The sequence below is a fragment of the Gorilla gorilla genome, chromosome 2 (assembly GCF_029281585.2).
Source record: "Gorilla gorilla gorilla isolate KB3781 chromosome 2, NHGRI_mGorGor1-v2.1_pri, whole genome shotgun sequence".
NCBI lineage: Eukaryota > Metazoa > Chordata > Mammalia > Primates > Hominidae > Gorilla > Gorilla gorilla.
This window is the reverse complement of record NC_086017.1, coordinates 124,943,958-124,962,383: the sequence shown is the minus strand read 5'-3', so window position 1 is coordinate 124,962,383 and position 18,426 is coordinate 124,943,958. Positions and strand designations below refer to the sequence as shown.

General features: G+C 40.6%; 1 protein-coding gene across 2 annotated transcripts in view; it reads right to left on the bottom strand.

Annotated features, from left to right (window-relative positions):
- Positions 1-712: 712 nt before the first annotated feature.
- Positions 713-18,426, bottom strand: part of QTRT2 (queuine tRNA-ribosyltransferase accessory subunit 2) — a 31,669-nt gene continuing 13,955 nt past the window's right edge. For both annotated transcript variants that reach the window (XM_004036080.5, XM_063704042.1), the window contains exons 5-9: positions 18,196-18,408; positions 12,089-12,288; positions 8,991-9,142; positions 6,282-6,399; positions 713-3,389 (exon numbers count right to left, since the gene is read on the bottom strand). In XM_004036080.5, the coding sequence (XP_004036128.1) occupies positions 3,158-3,389; positions 6,282-6,399; positions 8,991-9,142; positions 12,089-12,288; positions 18,196-18,408 (915 nt within the window). In that variant the 3' untranslated portion in view covers positions 713-3,157. The remainder of the gene's footprint in view (positions 3,390-6,281; positions 6,400-8,990; positions 9,143-12,088; positions 12,289-18,195; positions 18,409-18,426) is intronic.

Sequence of the window (18,426 nt, the reverse complement as noted above, 5' to 3'; positions counted from 1 at the left end):
GAAAAGCATTTACCAAGATGCCTGGCACATTTAAAATACTCCATAGATTGTGATTATTATTTTTATTATGTGCTAGCATGGCCTTAAGGCTCATAATTATATAACTTAAAGAGGTAAGTGATATGGCTTGGATGTTTGTCCCCTCCAAATCTCATGGTGAAATGTAATCCCCAGTGTTGAAGGTGGGGCCTGGTGGGAGGTATCTGGGTACACCCCTCATGAATGGCTTAACACTATCTCCTTGGTGATGAGTGCGTTCTCCCTCAGTTCACATGAGATCTGGTTGTTTGAGTCTGGGACCTCCTCATTCTCTCACCATGTGATACACCAGCTTCCCCTTTGCCTGCCACCACAATTGTAAGCTTCCTGAAGCCCTCACCAGGAGCAGATGCTGGTGCCATGCTTCCTATACAGCCTGTAGAATTGTGAGCCAAATAAACCTCTTTCCCTTATAAATTACCCAGCCTCTGGTATTTCTTTATAGAAACACAAGAACAGATTAATAAAGATAGATAAGGGAATCTTCATAATGTATATCATTAAATATCTCCTTTTTGGATTTTACATTTATCATGGATGCTCTCAAAACAATGAATACAGATAAACATTTTTTTCTTCCAATGAGAAATCTCTAGAACATTTCTGGTACTATGGAAATTTAATATTTTGTTTAACAGACCTACTACATTTACAGAAAGCCAAACACAGTAAATTTTTAAAATTAAAAATGTTTTATTGGCTATTGCCTTTAATAGATTTACTACAATAAAGGAAAGGAATATTTTTCTCAAATGTGCTAATAAGAAAAAGACCCAGGAAACTGAACGATATTGGACACAGTTTTCGGTGTTTTAGACATAAATAAACTCATGAATTTCATATGGATTCTGGAATATTTACCACTACTCCCCTAACGATGCATTTAGCATTGAACAAAAATATGAACATTTGAACAAGTCCAATCTAACACATTTCAAAACAATCAGATCTTTGGAAAACTGTTTTCCATAAGTACCCCTTGCCATTCATGGAAGAGTTATGAGGATGCCCATGAATTTATTCATGGACACTCCCATACTAAGAAAAAGAAAACCATGTAGATGGGTAATATAATTTGACTATTTGTTCCCGCCCAAACCTCAAGTTGAAATGTAATCCCCAATACTGGAGGTGGGGCCTGGTGGGAGGTGTTTGGAGCACAAAGGTGGATCCCTCATGAATGGCCTGGGCCATCCCCTTGGTGATAAGTGACTTCTTGCTCTGAGTCTTGTTCCTGCTTTTGTCATGTGATGTGCCTGACCCCCCTTCACCTTCTGCCATGACTATAAGCTTCCGGAGGCCTCCCCAGAAACCAAGCAGATGCCAGTACCATGCTTCCTGTAAAGCCTGCAGCGCCATGAGCCAATTAAACCTCTTTTCTTTACAGATTACCCAGTCTTGTGGATCATGAGGTCAGGAGATCGAGACCATCCTGGCTCATACGGTGAAACCCCGTCTCTACCAAAAATATAAAAAATTAGCCAGGCGTGGTGGCGGGCGCCTGTAGTCCCAGCTACTCGGGAGCCTGAGGCAGGAGAATGGCATGAACCCAGGAGGTGGAGGTTGCATAGAGCCGAGATCGCGCCACTGCACTCCAGCCTGGGCGACAGAGCAAGGCTCCGTCTCAAAAAAAAAAATCCCAAAAAACCAAAAAACCAAATTACCCAGTCTCAGGTATTTCTTTATAGCAATCCAAGAACGGCCTAATACAATGGGCTCCCAACACATAAAACATACAGCAGCCACAAAATAATTAGAAACAATGTTAAGTAATGCCCACTAAATTTTGAACAGCAAAATATAGCATAGAAGTATAAAACAAATGTATTTCTTATCCCTACAAAAAAAGGGGCATCTTTTTGGTTTTGTTATTGCTGTTTGTATAAAAACTATGGTGTGTGCATGTGGGTGTATGTGTATTCCTTATAGAAAACTTGAAAAATACAGAGATAACTTAGAAAGAATTACCTTCCCCTACCAGCCTCAGGATCTCCTGATACCAATTCAATAACCACTTAAAAACCCACAGGCCAAACCTCTCTTTAGGCTCTCAAATATCTCTACTGTTGCCTGTCTCCCAGGATGACAACTAGGGCTATTAAGGCTATGACTCTAATCTAAAACTTTTTGTTCTTCAAATTTTAGAGCTAGACAGTATCTTAAAAGTTCATTCATTCCTATCCATTATGCCTGTCCCTATTTATTCAGCAGGAAACAGCCATGGAGAAGTTAAGTGAATTGCCCAGGAGTCATATCTGAGCAGGATGGAGACTAATCCTCTAATCGTTAGGCCAGGCAGGGCTCTGTCCAAGTGAACACATTGAGAATGAATCTTCACAAGAGATAGGGCTTCAGTTATTACGTAGTTAGACTATTAATGAGCCTGGAAGGCAGACCACAATGGATCTGTACAACCAGAAGAAAGCAGCTGGGCAAACTTCTGGCTCCTAACAGGCAATTACATTGGCTCTAAAAAGAAGTTGCAAATAGGCCATGTGGTCAAATGAAGGAGTGTGACCTGGGACAGATGATCACAGGAGCAATGTTCAGGCCCCACATTCCAGGGATATCCAAGCCCAGTTAAGTCACAAGAGCCATTTCTGATTGGCTGCACTGCCAGGGCAGGGTGGAAGACAAAAGTATCCAAAAGAGTCTCCTGAGAGTATGAGGATGAACTAAAGCAAACCCTCAAACCAGCCAGATTTCTTCTCAAATCAACAGGCATATGTCCAGAGGCCATGCGTCTCACACCATTTCCCCTCAAGCCTCAGTCCAATTCATGGGTCCCTCAGAATCTCATCACTCCCACTTCAAGGTTGTGCCCTCACAGCTAAAGCTTTTGTCTTTGACTAAATGAATCTCTATCAACTAAAAGAATTAGTCTAGAAGTTTCAAAGGTCACAGTTCAATTCTCTCTGATCAATCCAGGTCATTTAAGTCTTTTGAGGAAATCTCTTCACCCTCGTGTGGGCAGTTTGGTACAAATATTCTTTATTTTAGCAGACCTAATGTCCAAATATAAATAATTAAAGCTCAGATTATTTCTTCTTCACGTCTTCCCATGTTACAACAGTGGTACAGGCTCAGTGTGAAGAGTGAGACTTGTATTTGCAAGATCTCAAGATGCTTGCCTGTGGATGAGCTCTTTCAACTGTGCCAGTTTGTCACTTTTTAGTGCTTCCCGGATGTAATGGAAAAACCCAAAGTAGTGTTCAAAGTTGTGCATCATAAGCAGGACTCCGGCCAGCAGCTCATTGGTCACCAGCAGATGGTGGATGTATGCCCGAGTGTGATTCTTACAGCAGTAACAGGAACATCCTCTCACCAGTGGGTTAAAGTCCTCCTGGTACCTAAGAAAGAAGTCACAGTGACATTCCAGAAAGTACGGAATACAAGAAATCCACAACCTCAGCTATCTATTCTGCTGGTAAAGTTACCAGTGGTTAATAACATCACTGGCAAATGTTCAGTGCTGTGTACCTGCTTAAAATGGCAATATGGTTAAAAGTTAACAAAGGGCCGGGTGTGGTGGCTCATGCCTGTAATCCCAGCATTTTGGGAGGCCGGGGCAGGTGGATCACGAGGTCAGGAGTTCAAGACCAGCCTGGCCAATATGGCGAAACCCCGTCTGTACTAAAAATACAAAAATTAGCCAGGCATGGTGGCGTGTGCCTGTAGTCCCAGCTACTCGGGAGGCTGAGGCAGGAGAATCACTTGAACCCAGGGGGCAGAGGTTGTGGTGAGCCGAGATCACACCACTGCACTCCAGCCTGGGCAACAGAGCAAGACTCCATCTCAAAAAAGAAAAAAAAAAGTTAACAAGAACACAATGAGTCAGGGAGACCTGGAGTTTTTCTCTGACTGATGCAAACTCCGAGTCTGGGATTACAAAGGAGCATCAGAAGAAATTCATGTGGTCGCTCACTCATGTTGAGTATTACTAATCACACTGTAAAAGCACATAATGTTAGGAAACACTTCTAAGTGTTGGACACTTAGGAGAGAAGTGAGTGACACTTCTTTCCCACTTACCACCAGAATTATTATCAAAAGACATGGTAGACTTCTACTTACACAGCTTTTTGCAGTTTACCAAATACTTTCACATACACTGTCTCATTTAACCTTCACATTCATTCTTGGAGATAACTATTTTTATTGTCATTCTACAGATGAAGATAACTATGGGGGTTGAGAGGGAGGGTCCTGGAGCTACCCTGCATGAATTTGATTCCTGGCTTCACAACTCAGTTGGGCAAGTCACTTAACATCTCTCTGTGACTTGTTTCTCATCCATGAACCAACAGTAATAACAGTGCCTATCTCAGACAGTTGTTACAAAGATGAAATGTATTAGTATAGTTAAAGGACTTGAACACTGCTGGGCACACACTAAGCCTAAGCACTGCATAGGTGTTAACTTTTTTTGGGTGGGGACAGGGTCTTGCTCTATCACCCAGGCTGGAGTGCAGTGCAGTGGCACAATCATAGCACACTGCAGCCTCGGACTCCTGGGCTCAAGCAACCTCCCACCTCAGCCTCCCACCATGCCCAGATAATCTGTTTTAGAGACAGGATCTTGCTATGTTGTTCAGGCTGGTCTTGAACTCCTGGGCTCAAGTGATCCTCCATCCTCAGCCTCCCAAAGTGCTAGGATTACAGATGTGAGCTACCATGCCTGGCTTACCTTTAATCAACTATTAAAAATAAGTGGATTCAGGTCAGGAGTTCAAGCCCCACCTGGCCAATATGGTGAAACCCCGTCTCTACTAAAACTATAAAAATTACCCAGGCATGGTGGTGCATGCCTGTAATCCCAGCTACTTGGAAGGCTGAGTCAGGAGAATCGCCTGAACCCAGGAGGCGGAGGTTGCAGTGAGCCAAGATCGTGCCACTGCACTCTGGCCTGGGCAACAGAGCTATACTCTGTCTCAAATAAAAAAAAAAAAAAGAAAAAAGTGAAGAATTGACCAGACCAAAGTCACACAGTCAAGAGCAGTGCTAGAATTTGTCTACAAATCTCAAAAACTTAAGTCTAGTGCTGATAATAATAGTACAATTCCCAATTAAATCTATAACATAAAGGGAATTTTAGTAGTAACCATTTATATTACCCTAAAATTTTAAAAACGTAAATAAATCATTTGAGAGTCAGTGGATGACAGAAAAAAAAGGGTAAAAGAAAGACAAAAACAAATCTATCTCCTTGGCTATTTTGTAAGAAGTCAAATGCAGTAGACATCACCATTTCTGACCTACAATTAAAGGAGTCCCAACAGAATATGGGTAAGAACAAGGATTTTCACATTCTTTCATAAACTCTCAAGTCTGTACTATCACTAGATAGACATAAGTAAGTCACAAGCCATAGGATCTTCTTTTACGTAAGACAAAAAATCCACCCCAGCACTAAAGTGAGTGCATCAGACTCAAAGAAAAATCACTCACTGGTTCACTGATGATTACCACTTTTGGATAAATACAAAAATTACAAGATATAGGTTCAGTATTCCTACTCTGAAAACCTAAAATGTGAAATGCTCCAAAATTCAGAACTTTTTGAGCACTAACATGATGCTCAAAGGAACTGCTCATTGGAGCATTTCAGATTTCAGATGAGGGATGTTCAGCCAGGTAAGTATAATGCAAATGTTCTAAAACACAACAACAACAACAACAACAACAACAACAGCAACAGCAACAACAGCAGCAGCAACAACAGCAGCAGCAACAACAACAACAGCAGCAACAACAACAACAACAAAGAAAAGAAATCTGAAACACTTCTGGTTCCAAGCATTCTGAAGAAGGGATATTCAATTCAATCTGTATCTTAATTTGTTCTTTATAGAGATAAATATCTTACGTAAGATTTACAGCCTGTATCTAACACAGATGGCTTAGGCACCCTACAATTTAAAACTTTGTTGTTTTATCTTGAACTCCTTATTATGCTCTAAAGGAATAAAAGACGCCAAACAATGGGTTTGGTTTAATCTTTCTGTCAGCTTTTCTAAAGCAATCATTACCTGGCTCTAGTCTTCTGACAAGACAAAGTCTACAAATTCATCTGAAGAAAATAAAAAGAGTTTTTTTGAAACCGAATTTGAGAAAGCCTAAATAATACCCAACTATTAATATTTTATGAAATCATAAATTGAGAATTGTCCCATAAACTTTTAACACAGACTATAAAATTCAGAAGTCAGAAAGCAAAATCCAAACTTTTAAAAATTTCTTACTTTTTTTCCTTCAGATTAATTTCAAATGATGTTATTTCTTGGTTGCAACCAGTTGTTTCAATTTTCTTTATTTGATCCACACATTTTATTTCTTCTTGTGTTCCATTTTGTTGTAGTACTGAAGGACAAACCAATAAAAAGGCTTGAATGATGATCAGATAAGAAGTGGCCATTGGAAACATTTTATTTTAGTTATTATTTCATGATCTTTGCCTCTGTAATTTCACTCCTGAGAATTTATCCTAAGGAAATCACACAAGAAAAGCAAAACAGCAATATGCTCCAAGATGGTCACCGTCCTCTTAACTACAACACCAAAACAATTTACAGATTCAGTAATATCTAAGCAAATTATAGTTACAAGTGTATAACATATAATCGTATCATCAAGAAATAATTTAAAAACATTGGTGGCCAGGCATGATGGCTCATGCCTATAATCCCAAAACTTTGGGAAGCTAAGGCAGGAGAATTGCCTGAGGTCAGGAGTACACCACCAGCCTGGGAAAAATAAATAAACCAACAAAAGTTAACAGTTGGTTGTGTGTGTGTGTGTGTGTGTGTGTGTGTGTGTGTGTGTGGTGGGGTTATCACTATCCCTTACCATAATGTACATGCAAATATACTGGGCTTTGAACTATCTATATTCCAAATAGATTGAAGTAGAACATGGTTTTAATGTATGTATTCTATATGGAGACACTGGCCCTCTAGGGAACCCAGATACACAGAATTAAATGGCAACCTGAATTGTTCCCTTCAACTCTCTGCTTTAAGAAGAAACATTCTTTGCACAGCTACTCTACAAAAAGCCAACTGCCTGGAACAGGGACAAGTAGTTAAGGGGTATTTTGGGAACAAATGATAACAAATCTCAGTGTTGGTCCCAGGAGAAAGACAGGTGGTCTTAAGAGGGTAATTTTATCAAGGTCAAAGGTATAAGAGAAGCAACCTGAGCACTGGGCACAGAGCTGCTATAATTTTGTTCCCATAAATTTGCATGCTGATGTGGGAAGCCATAATGAAGCCCTCAGCTGGCCACAGTGGCTCATGCCTGTAATCCCAGCACTTTGGGAGGCTAAGGCAGGAGGATCGCCTGAGGTCAGGAGTGCACGACCAGCCTGGGCAACACAGCAAGATCCTGTCTTTGCAAAAAATTTAAAAATTAGCCCAGCATGGTGGCATGCACCTGTAGTCCCAGCTACTCGGGAGGCTGAGGTGGGAGGATGGCTTGTGCCCGTTAAAGTTAAACAAATTAAACTTTACCAAGCAGTTCAAAGGTTTTCTTATAATTTTCATCACAACTCACTCTGAATGTTCTTTTTTCAGGAGTTCAAGGCTGCAGTGAGCCATAATCACACCACTACACTCCAGCCTGGGCAACAGAGTGAGACCCTATTTCTGAAAAAGAATTTAAGCCCTGACATTTCAGAAAACTCTTGTCATTTGGGAGAACTGCTGCCAAGTAATTTCTTTGGAATTTTCACTACGTAACTGGCAAAGGACTTTAATTTACTACACATGCAGAGTTAATAATACTTTGTTTAAACATTCAAACTATTTCCTTTTTCCTAATCATGAAGAAACTTGGCTTTCTATGGCCAAAAATGACTTTGTTCTTTACAGAGAACTCAAATCAGGTTCTTTTTAGAGCTTTGCATATTCCTGGTACTGAATGACTAACAGTTACCTCTGTTCTGGTGGAAATAATTCAGTTTGTAAATGAAGATGTGAAAATTTATAGTGTTAATGGTATACCTATCCACATACATTATATTCTGGTCTGTCTAAAAGGACAGTAAAATTGACCTCGTATATATTTAAGAATTTGATCAACTTGATTTATTTTGTTTCCAGGAGTAATTCCATTTACATTAATGGTTAAGTTGCTTCATAAAAGTGTAACATCTGAATGAAATTTTAGTTACCTGTGAGGAATAAAATGAACCTTTAAGGAAGTTCCTGGTCCTATTCAAATGTAAGGTTGATGTGGTTAAGGAAAAGTTCCAAGGACAGCAGGAAAAGGAAAGGAAAGGTCATTTCTGAAGGCCAGAGGGAAGACTGGGCAGGAGACACTCTCCTGAAAACCTACTTCAAGCAACTCCAGCCCAAAGTCTGTATCCTAGCTCCTTTTCTACCTCCAGTTAAGTGTTAGAATCCGAAACGGACTTTCTTAACTTCTGGATAACTAAACAATAAAAGAAAATGGCAGTCCTTCAAAGCAACATTAGCAAAGGAAAATAGCTTTCAAAGCCTGGTGTATTAAAAAAAAAAAATGCAAGAAGTAACACTAGGATCAGAGGATCATGAGTCTCCCTGTATTTTAATAGCATAGGGTTTGCAAAGCAAAGACAAAAACTCTTTTGTGAGAAAACAAGTTAACTTTTACCAAGCAGTTCAAAGGTTTTCTTATGATTTTCATCACAATTCACTCTGAATGTTCTTTTTTCAGGCTGTTAACAGAGGAGGTTTTGTTTTTCTTGGTTCTTTTCACTATAAAATCACATCCTAATATTGATGAGCTACATGTATAGTATTAAGTACCTGGATTTGTGTGCCAACATGCCAGAGCACACAGATAAGAAACAGAGATGTAGTTTTGTAAAAGACTGGCTTTATATATACATATTTCTGTCTTGTGACTCAAGCCAAATATTAATAGGAAATGGAAGAAACTTAAGGATAAGAGATAAACTTCAAAAGACTTACGTGTCTCTTCAGGATTCGGCTGGTAATCAAAACTGAAAGTCAGGGCACATCCCCGCTCTGTTACTTGATAAGGGAAAAAACTCTCAAATAAGTCCACTCCTCTTTCAATACACTCGAGCACCTCATCTGGCCGACTAACACCAGATATGAGCCTGTAAAAGTAACAATAAGAACAGTGACATGAGGACAATGCAAGGAAGGAAATCAGAAAGTCCTTTTAATGAACAAGGCACTAAAAAAATAGTAATAATGAAAAACACCAATCATGGTTAGAGTGGCAGGCAGCGGACAGCAACATGTAGCAGAAAGAACATATGGCTTTGGAGCCAGAAAAACTGAGGCTTGAATCCTAGCTCTGTCATTTATGTATCTGCTGTGTCACTTTGGAAAGATTACTTAACTTCTCTCAGTTTTAGTTATCTAATCTTAAAAACAAGAGCAAATAATATATACCCCCACAGAATTGTTGTGAGGATTAATGAGATATTTGAAAAAGCACATAGTTTCTTTTTTTTTTTTTTGAGAGGGAGTCTTGCTCTTGTTGCCCAGGCTGGAGTGCAATGGCGCAAACGCGACTCACTGCAACCTCCACCTTCCGGGAGTAATTCTCCTGCCTCAGCCTCCCTAGCAGCTGGGATTATAGGCGCCCGCTACCACACCCAGCCAATTTTTATATTTTTAGTAGAGATGGGGTTTCACCATGTTGGCCAGGCTGGTCTTGAACTCCTGACCTCAGGTGATCCACCCACCTTGGCCTCCCAAAGTGCTGGGATTACAGGTGTGAGCCACCGCGCCCAGCCCATAGTATAGTTTCTGATCCCAGAGAGAAGTTCAATAAAGGTTAGTTTCCTCTCAACTATCATCCTTCTGAACAACCTCCCTGGTCATAAACTAAACTTTATAGCCCTTTATAGCCTATCTTCTATATACACTATATAGATTTTTTAGGAGTGCAAAGCTGTGTGCTTTATTTCTTGCTGAAATATTTTGCTTGTTTTAACTGTATTTTGCCTATAATAATTTTTCATAATTGGTGCAATAAAGACATCTTAATCTACTATATCCCTCATAAGTTAATTTACAAAGCAGCTCTTGCTGTCAGGATTTCACTTCTGGCCATAGGATCTAAGAATCTAGTTGGCTTTCTTTATATTTTCTCCATTAATAAAAAGTCTGCACTGTGGAATAAGATGGTGTTTTCCAAGGTACAGGTTGAGCATCCTTAATCCGAAAATCTGAAATCCAAAATGCTCCAAAATCTGAAACTTTTTGAGCACCAACATGACACCGAAAGGAAATGCTCACTGGAGAATTTTGGATTTTGGACCTTCAAATTAGGGATGCCCAACCAGTATGTACTCTGCAAATATTCCAGGATCTGAAAAAACCCAAAATCTCAAGCACTTCTGGTCCCTAGCATTTTGGATAAAGGATACTCAACTTGTAATAGTAAGGCATTCTGAGACTATTAATGGCACTCAGCCAGGTTTTGCCACTCCATGAAAACAGATGTGGAGATGCACTAAATCAGGGCTGGCTGGCTGCTGCTCTTTTTTATGTTTGTTTTTCTACCTATAGCCCCTTTCTATGAACTGGCATAGAAATGCAAAAAAAAAAAGGCTCATGTAATATTAAATAAGCAGAACTCTTATAAATATATGCTGGTTTTCCTGACTACAGTTTCCTTCAAGTAATGTAATGTTTTAGAACTCCTATCCAACTGAAGCTGGCATTTCTACACACTTATAGAAAGAAAAACAATACAGCTTTCAAATTCAGTAACAGACATCTGTGAGCACTTAACATGAAGAAGTCCAGGTGCTGAAGTGTTATGTGCACCAGAGTGAAACAAGTACAGGAGAGGGAGCAATGAACACAAAAGAACTAGGTTAAAATTGGGGATCAAAGGTTGGCTAAGGTGATGGAAATACCTTGTTCTGGGTAGTGTTTACACAAGTGTAGACATGTGAAAATTAATTGAGCTGTATGTAAGATTCACGTGCTTTCCTCCAAGCTGTACTTGGATCTTTAAAAAAGTAGTAAAATCGCGCCTGTAATCCCAGCACTTTGGGAGGCCAAGGCAGGCGGATCACCTGAGGTTGGGAGTTTGAGACCAGCCTGACCAACAAGGAGAAACCCCGTCTCCACTAAAAATACAAAACTAGCCAGGCATGGTGGTGCATGCCTGTTAATCCCAGCTACTCAGGAGGCTGAGGCAGGAGAATCACTTGAACCCGGGAGGCAGAGGTTGCAGTGAGCCAAGATCATGCCATTGAACTCCAGCCTGGGCAACAAGAGCAAAACTCCGTCTCAAAAAAAAAAAAAAAAAAGTAGTAAAATTACTCATATTATGTACTATCCAACAGCTCTAGAGACTATGGAGCAGCACCCCACAACCAAACTTCTTAATATACATGCAGGAAAAAAGCATGAATATTCACATTAAGATAACAAACCATTAAAAAAAATGTGGGTAGCCTAATACGACATCAGCTGCATTCAGAAACTCAGAATTTGTAGCTTCAAATCTTGCAGATTGTCTTTTCTTATCAGCACAAGGTGAATCCTGCAATTTAGGAAACATAAGAACCAATCCTACTAGTGTTGTCAGTCCCCTCAATTTCAAAAATTGACACCACTCACTACCAGCCTCAAATCTAAGAGCTTCTTAAGTTCTTGTTGGTGGAGCTCATCTTCTCACTAGTCATCCCAGATCTGTCCTCAATTTTCCTCAATTTAAACCAGCGTTCCATGTGACTTTACACTTGGTCTCCAGGTACCATATTATAACAACAATATTTGTAATTGGCACAAGAATGAGGGGAAACAGTATAATACTTGCTCTCACTTAGGAGTATCAAATAACATAATTCAAATGGCAATTATCCTCTACTCTACATTCTGAAATCAAGGCCAGGACAGCCTTGATGGAAACTCCCCTTACAGTCTGCCTCAGCACCTCGGCAGACTCAGCCCAGAAAGGACATAAACACAACATCAAAGGCATGCCCATGCACAGACACTATTTAATATACAATCGGCCAGCACTCCTGCCCTGCATCCCTTGAGGCCGGCCTGTGTCCTAACCGAACACTGGCCTTGGCTTGTCCTCCGGCAGCTCTGCAGTGACTGATGACAGCAAGCGTAGTCTAGTCTCCAGGGTTGTTGGATTTCCTTGAAAACCATCCAGAAGAAAGCCACCCACAGGCCGCTTGGCTGTCTCTCGTGCTGACCTCAGCCTCTCTTCCATCACATCTCCACCTTCAATCACTCCAATGATCACACTCTTCTGAAGAACCTGAGGTAAGAAAGGATGATATGTTTTTAACCATTTTCAGTATGAGACCTTTGTTTAAATGAACCTTACGTGGAAGTCCAATGTATAGAAGAGACCTCAGTGAAGCTGCTGTAGTTGAAGCATTAAAGGGGATGGTGCTCCCTCCTCCCTAAGAACCTTTAAGGCTCTGAGGAACATACTTTGAAAAACACACTTTACCAATCAGGTAAGAAAAGACTGAGGAAAAAGATGCATTCAACATATGCAGTCTTGTTCTGGCTTAGATTAAATTAGATCAGGTGTGGTGGCTCAGGCCTGTAATCCCAGCACTTTGGGAAGCCGAGGCAGGAGGATCACTTGAGCCCAGGGTTTCAAGACCAGCCTGGGTAACATAGCGACACCTGGTCTCTACAAAAAATAAAAAAACAAAATTAGCTGGGCACGGTGGCTTGTGCCTGTAGTCCCAGCTATTCGGGAGGCTGAGGTGGGAGGGTGGCTTGAGCCCAGGAGGTGAAGGTTGCAGTAAGCTGAAACTGTGCCACTGCATTCCATCCAGGGTAAGAGAGTGAGACCATGTTTCAAGAAAAATAAATAAATAAATAAAATGTACACTAAACAGGGTTCAAGAGGAAAAGGACAAAAGAAGAGTTTTAATTTGTGAAATGACTATCCAGGCCTGCTTTAGACTACCTCCAAGTCTCTTAGCTAGAGATAACTTTAGGAACTTAGAAACTGTTGAGACAACTGACTATCTACTCACAAACCAATAAAATAAAGACCACTACTACACACCATCCATTTTAAAAACAAATTCAATGGACCTAATAGCTAAACATAAAAAATATGGTTATACAAGTTTTAGAAGAATATATTGAGTATTTTTACAATCTTGGGGTAAGGAATGCCTTCCTAAACAAGCTAAAGCTTACAGGAAAAGGTTGACAAGTTTGAGTACAAAAACTTGCCAGGCATGGTGGCTCACGTCTGTAATCCCAGCAGGAGGCCGAGGCAGGTGGATCACTTGAGGTCAGGAGTTCAAGACCAGCCTGGCCAACACTGTGAAACCCCATCTCTACTAAAAATACAAAAATCAGCCGGGTGTGGTGGCATGCACCTGTAGTCCCAGCTACTCGGGAGGCTGAGGTGGAAGAATCGCTTGAGCCGAGGAGGAGGAGGCTGCGCTGAGCTGAGATTGCGCCACTGCACTCCAGCCTAGATGACAGGGCAAGGGTCTGTCTCAAAAAAAAAAAAAAAAAAAAAAAAAATCAGTAAAACTTCTCTACTAAAGTATACCATTAACAAAGGCAAAGGAGAACTTACTCTTTGGAGGAATATTTAAATATCTACAGCATAAAATGAGCTCCAACAAATACTCTAAAGAAATGAATGACAACCTCATAGAAATCTAGGTACAATATGTAAATATGAAATTCAAAAAAATAAATGTGAATGCCCTATACACACATGAAGAACTACTAAACCTCGTTAGTAAGGTAATGCAAAATTGGAAACAACGAGATACCATTTTTGCCCATATAATAACAAAAAGGTTAAAACATAGATAACAACATAGTAGAGGTGAAACTGTAAGGGAAATGGTACTTACATACCCTGATAAACACAGAGTAAAAATCATTTCAACCTCTTAGGAAGGAAAGTGGACAGCACTTATTGAAATGTCCAGCTTTTATCTATGGATCCTAAAATTCCACTTCTAACAATCTCTCCTATACTCATTCACATGTGCCAAGGTTTATTTACAAAGATCTTTAGAATAATGAAAAACTGGAAACAACCTAAATGTTTATCCATAGAGTAAAGGCTTACGTAAATCATAACATATACACAGTATGGCTTCCTATGCAGCTGTTTAAAAAGAATGCAGTAGATAGAGCAATATATGCATTTATAGAGAAAGAGTTTCAGGATATTGCTAAATGAAAAACAAGCAAATTGCTGAACATATGATCATACTGATGTAATACAGCCATGTATATCTATGTATTAATTATGTGTATGTAATTGCAAAAAATAAGTTTTGCAAGAAAATACATAAATCAACAATGGCTCTCCAGTAGAAGAAAGGGATGGAGAGGAGGCCTAGAACACTGTGAAGAGAGAATTTCACTCCTTAGTTTAAGCAGGAGGGACACAATCAGACTATTCCTCTAGAAAGAACACTTTGGCTGCCGTGTGAAAAATAAATTAAGGGTGAGTACGATTAAAGAATGGAATAGCAGACAACTTTAATGATCCAGGTGAAAGATGAGATGACCCGGACTAAGGCAGTGGCAGTGTGGATGAAGAGGAAAGATAAAACTTGAAACCTATCAGGAAGTAGGATCAACATAACTTGACTGATTAGTTGTCCAAGGAGAGGATAAAGACGAAGTCTCAAATGACTCCTGGCTCCTGTTTTGCAAGTACAGGGAGATGGTGATAAGAGCAAAAGGCAGGGACTCCTAGAAAAACAGTGGATGAAGCAAGATGATTACTCTGTTCTGTGTGTTCTGAATTTGAGGAATCAGCAGGATGTCCAAATGGCAATCTTAATTCAGCCACTGAACCTAAATGAACATAAAGATAAGGCTATGTGTGATACAAACATGATTGCCCAGGCTAGAATGGCAGACACTTGGCATGATGCTACCACTCTCTACTCCTGATTCCACAGCAGATGTGACTAACAGATGACTCTCTTCTTGCTGCACCCGACCACCTTGGATGAAACCATTCGCCATCCCTAACCCAGGTAATATATGGAGAAGAAAAGAAAGCCAAAAACCGAATCTTGGAGAGCTTCAATATTGAAGGGCATTCAGAATAAGAGGAGCCAGTCAATAAGACAGGGAGGGAATCATGGGAAAAGATGTATGCAGATACGCAAAGCAGAGAGTTACACAGGCCTGCCTGCTTATATGACTAGCATGACTATTCGGGAAACTCCCTTTCCTGGGTGTAAGAAGCACGATCATATAATTTATTATCTAAAATGGAAGAATGGGGGGGCACTATTAATAATCATGACAAGACAATAATAAAGGGTATGGAGAGGGACTACACGTTTGACCAATAAATATGCAGAAGTAAGGCCGGGCGCGGTGACTCACATCTATAATCCCAGCATTCTGGGAGGCTGAGGCAGGCGAATCAAAAGGTCAGGGGTTCAAGACCAGCCTGGCCAACACAGTGAAACCCCATCTCTACCAAAAAATACAGAAATTAGTTGGGTGTGGTGGCGCGTGCCTGTAGTCTTAGCTACTGAGGAAGTTGATGCAGGAGAATCGCTTGAACCTGGGAGGCAGAGGTTGCAGTGAGCTGAGATTGCACCACTGCACTCCAGCCTGGGCGACAAGAACAAAACTCCATCTCAAAAAAACAAACAAAACAAAACAAAAAAACCCCCACAAATATGCAGAAGTAATATGAAATGATGAGGCTGACTGCAACAACACAGATGAGGGACTTGAGGCTCATCTGACCTTTCTAATAATCATCTTTGTCACACTCCCTGTCCTGCTTTCTACTTACCCAAACATTACTAGTCCTACAAGGATAATGACTGGCTCAGAACAATTACTAGCAAGCCACCAACGCTAACTGCCCAGACACACAGCAATGTCCCCACACCAAACTCCTGTTACATATACGGTGAATTCTATTCAGAATAACTATGTTTCCTCCAATTATTTCATTTATATTAACTTTATTAGCCAAATTATATTTTTATTGCTAAATTTAATATAATGATGTTCCTCAAACTCAATGCGCTTGCCATAGTGGGATGTGATCATCGCTCAGGATTACTCCACATACATGATCTCAGATATTGAAATTCTCTCCTCTGATCACTATCTTCTGTTCCCTCATCTCTACTGTTCTCTGAATCCTTTTCCAACTTAATTAACTCTGCTGTCAGTATCCCTGATTTACCACTACAGCTTCATCTTCCTCACCCCATCATAACCATTCACCATCAGCAAACATTTACTGAGGGCTTACAATATGTCAGATGAAACCCATTCACCATCCCTAACCCAGGTAATATATGGAGAAGAAAAGAAAGCCAACAACCAAATCTTGGAGAGCTTCAATATTGAAGGGCATTCAGAATAAGAGGAACCAGTGAATAAGACAGGGAAGGCATTCTGCTGCGTGATGAAGATACCCAACTTATACACAGAAATTGAGCTTAAAGAGGCCACAGTTTAATGAAAACAAATGCATAAAGAAATCATTGAAATACAATATGATTGGGGCTAAAATATAGCTACATACTAATTAAAGGGGCAGCAAAGAATGAATTGAATTCCCTGGAACTATCAGGAACCAGTTCTATAGAATGACACATGGCACTTCGGGAGGCCAAGGTGGGTGGATCACCTGAGATCAGGAGTTCAAGACCAGTCTGACCAACATGGTGAAACCTCATCTCAGCTAAAAATACAAAAATTAGCCAGGCACGGTGGCACATGCCTGTAATCCCAGCTACCTGGGAAGCTGAGGCAGGAGAATTGCTTGAAACTAGAGTTGGAGGTTGCAGTGAGCCAAGACTGCCCCACTGCACTCTAGCCTGATAGGCTGAGCAAGAGTGAGACTGTCTCAAAAGAAAAAAAAAAAAAATGAATGATACACAGAATGAAATGAGCCTGATGTGGAAACAAAAGAGGGAATATAGCTAGAGATAAGAAAAGCAGAAACAAGAAACAGTCCAGAAGGAAATCCGTGCACAGAATGAAACAAGCTAATGCCTCAAGGAATTCCAAGCAACTCAGAAAGGTCAGAGTGCAAGTCACAGGAAAAAGTAGCCCACAGTGAGCTGGAGGAGTAGGCAGAGGCCACATCACAGCAGGCTGTCCATGCCATGTAAGAGTTGAAGTGGAGAGTCATTAAATTCTTTTAGGGAAGTGGGCAAGGAGCTCTTGTTTGTGCTTTACAAAGATGTTTTGGATAACAGGGCTGAAAGATGGATTGGATAAAAATGAGAATGGAGGCAGAGAGAAGAATTCAAAGGTAATTATATACGTAAGAGATGATGCAGTTATGGCTTAAGGTGGCAATAAGGAGGGGGAGATTCTAGACATATTTAGGCAAATGGAATCAAGGAAGAGTGAACAGTTGGATATTAAATGTGAATGAAAAAAAGGAGTCTTGAAAAGCTCAAATTTCTTAGCCAGGCACAGTGGCTCAAGCCTGTAATCCCAGCACTTTGGGAGGCTGAGGCGGGCAGATCATCTAAGGTCAAAAGTTCGAGACCAGCCTGGCCAACATGGTGAAACCCCGTCTCTACTAAAAATACAAAAATTAGCCAGGTGTGATGGTGCATGCCTGTAATACCAGCTATACGGGAGGCTGAGGCTGCAGAATCCCTTGAACCTGGGAGGCAGAGGTTACAGCGAGCTGAGATAGCACCACTGCACTCCAGCCTGGGCAAGAGTGAGACTCAAAAAAGAAAAAGAAAAGCTCAAATTTCTGGGCTGGGGAGCTTGGTGGATGCCATAAATGGAGATAAAGTATTGAGGAAGAGCAAAAGGAAGAACAGGTTTGTGGAGATAAAATGATGAATCCGGTCACTTCTGAGTTTGAGGGATATTCTAGCGACATAACTTACCTATAGCCCAGTAATTATGTAATTCTGCAGCTAAGTAGAATAATCTTGATAGTATATACAATTTAAGAATTATTCAGCAATTAAAACTAAGGGAAGGCTGCCCAGGAACAACATATAGAAAGGGATGAAAAGAGAAACCTAAGATAGAAACCTAGAGAACAATAATACTTAAGGTTCAAAAAGAAAATAAAAATAGAGAGTAAAATAGACAAAGAAGTGAGGAGCACAGCAGGAGGAAGAACAGAAAAGGTGGTATCACAGAATGTAAGGGAGGCAAGAGTGTCAAGAGAAAGGAGTGGTTAGTGGTACAGCCTTACCTCTGACTCTTCCTGCAGCCTCAGACAGTTATCCAAGAAAAGAAGTGATCGGTCAACAGACTTTCTGACCCTTTTTATGGAAGTTGCTTCCTTACAAGATACTTCTCCATCGGAGAGGCACTGGAACCAGTCTGGCTGAAGGGCCTTCTGAATTGCCATGAACTTGGAAACAGTCATTTCCACTCGTCCTGCAACACTCCACACAGACACAGACTGCCATGGAGCAAAATG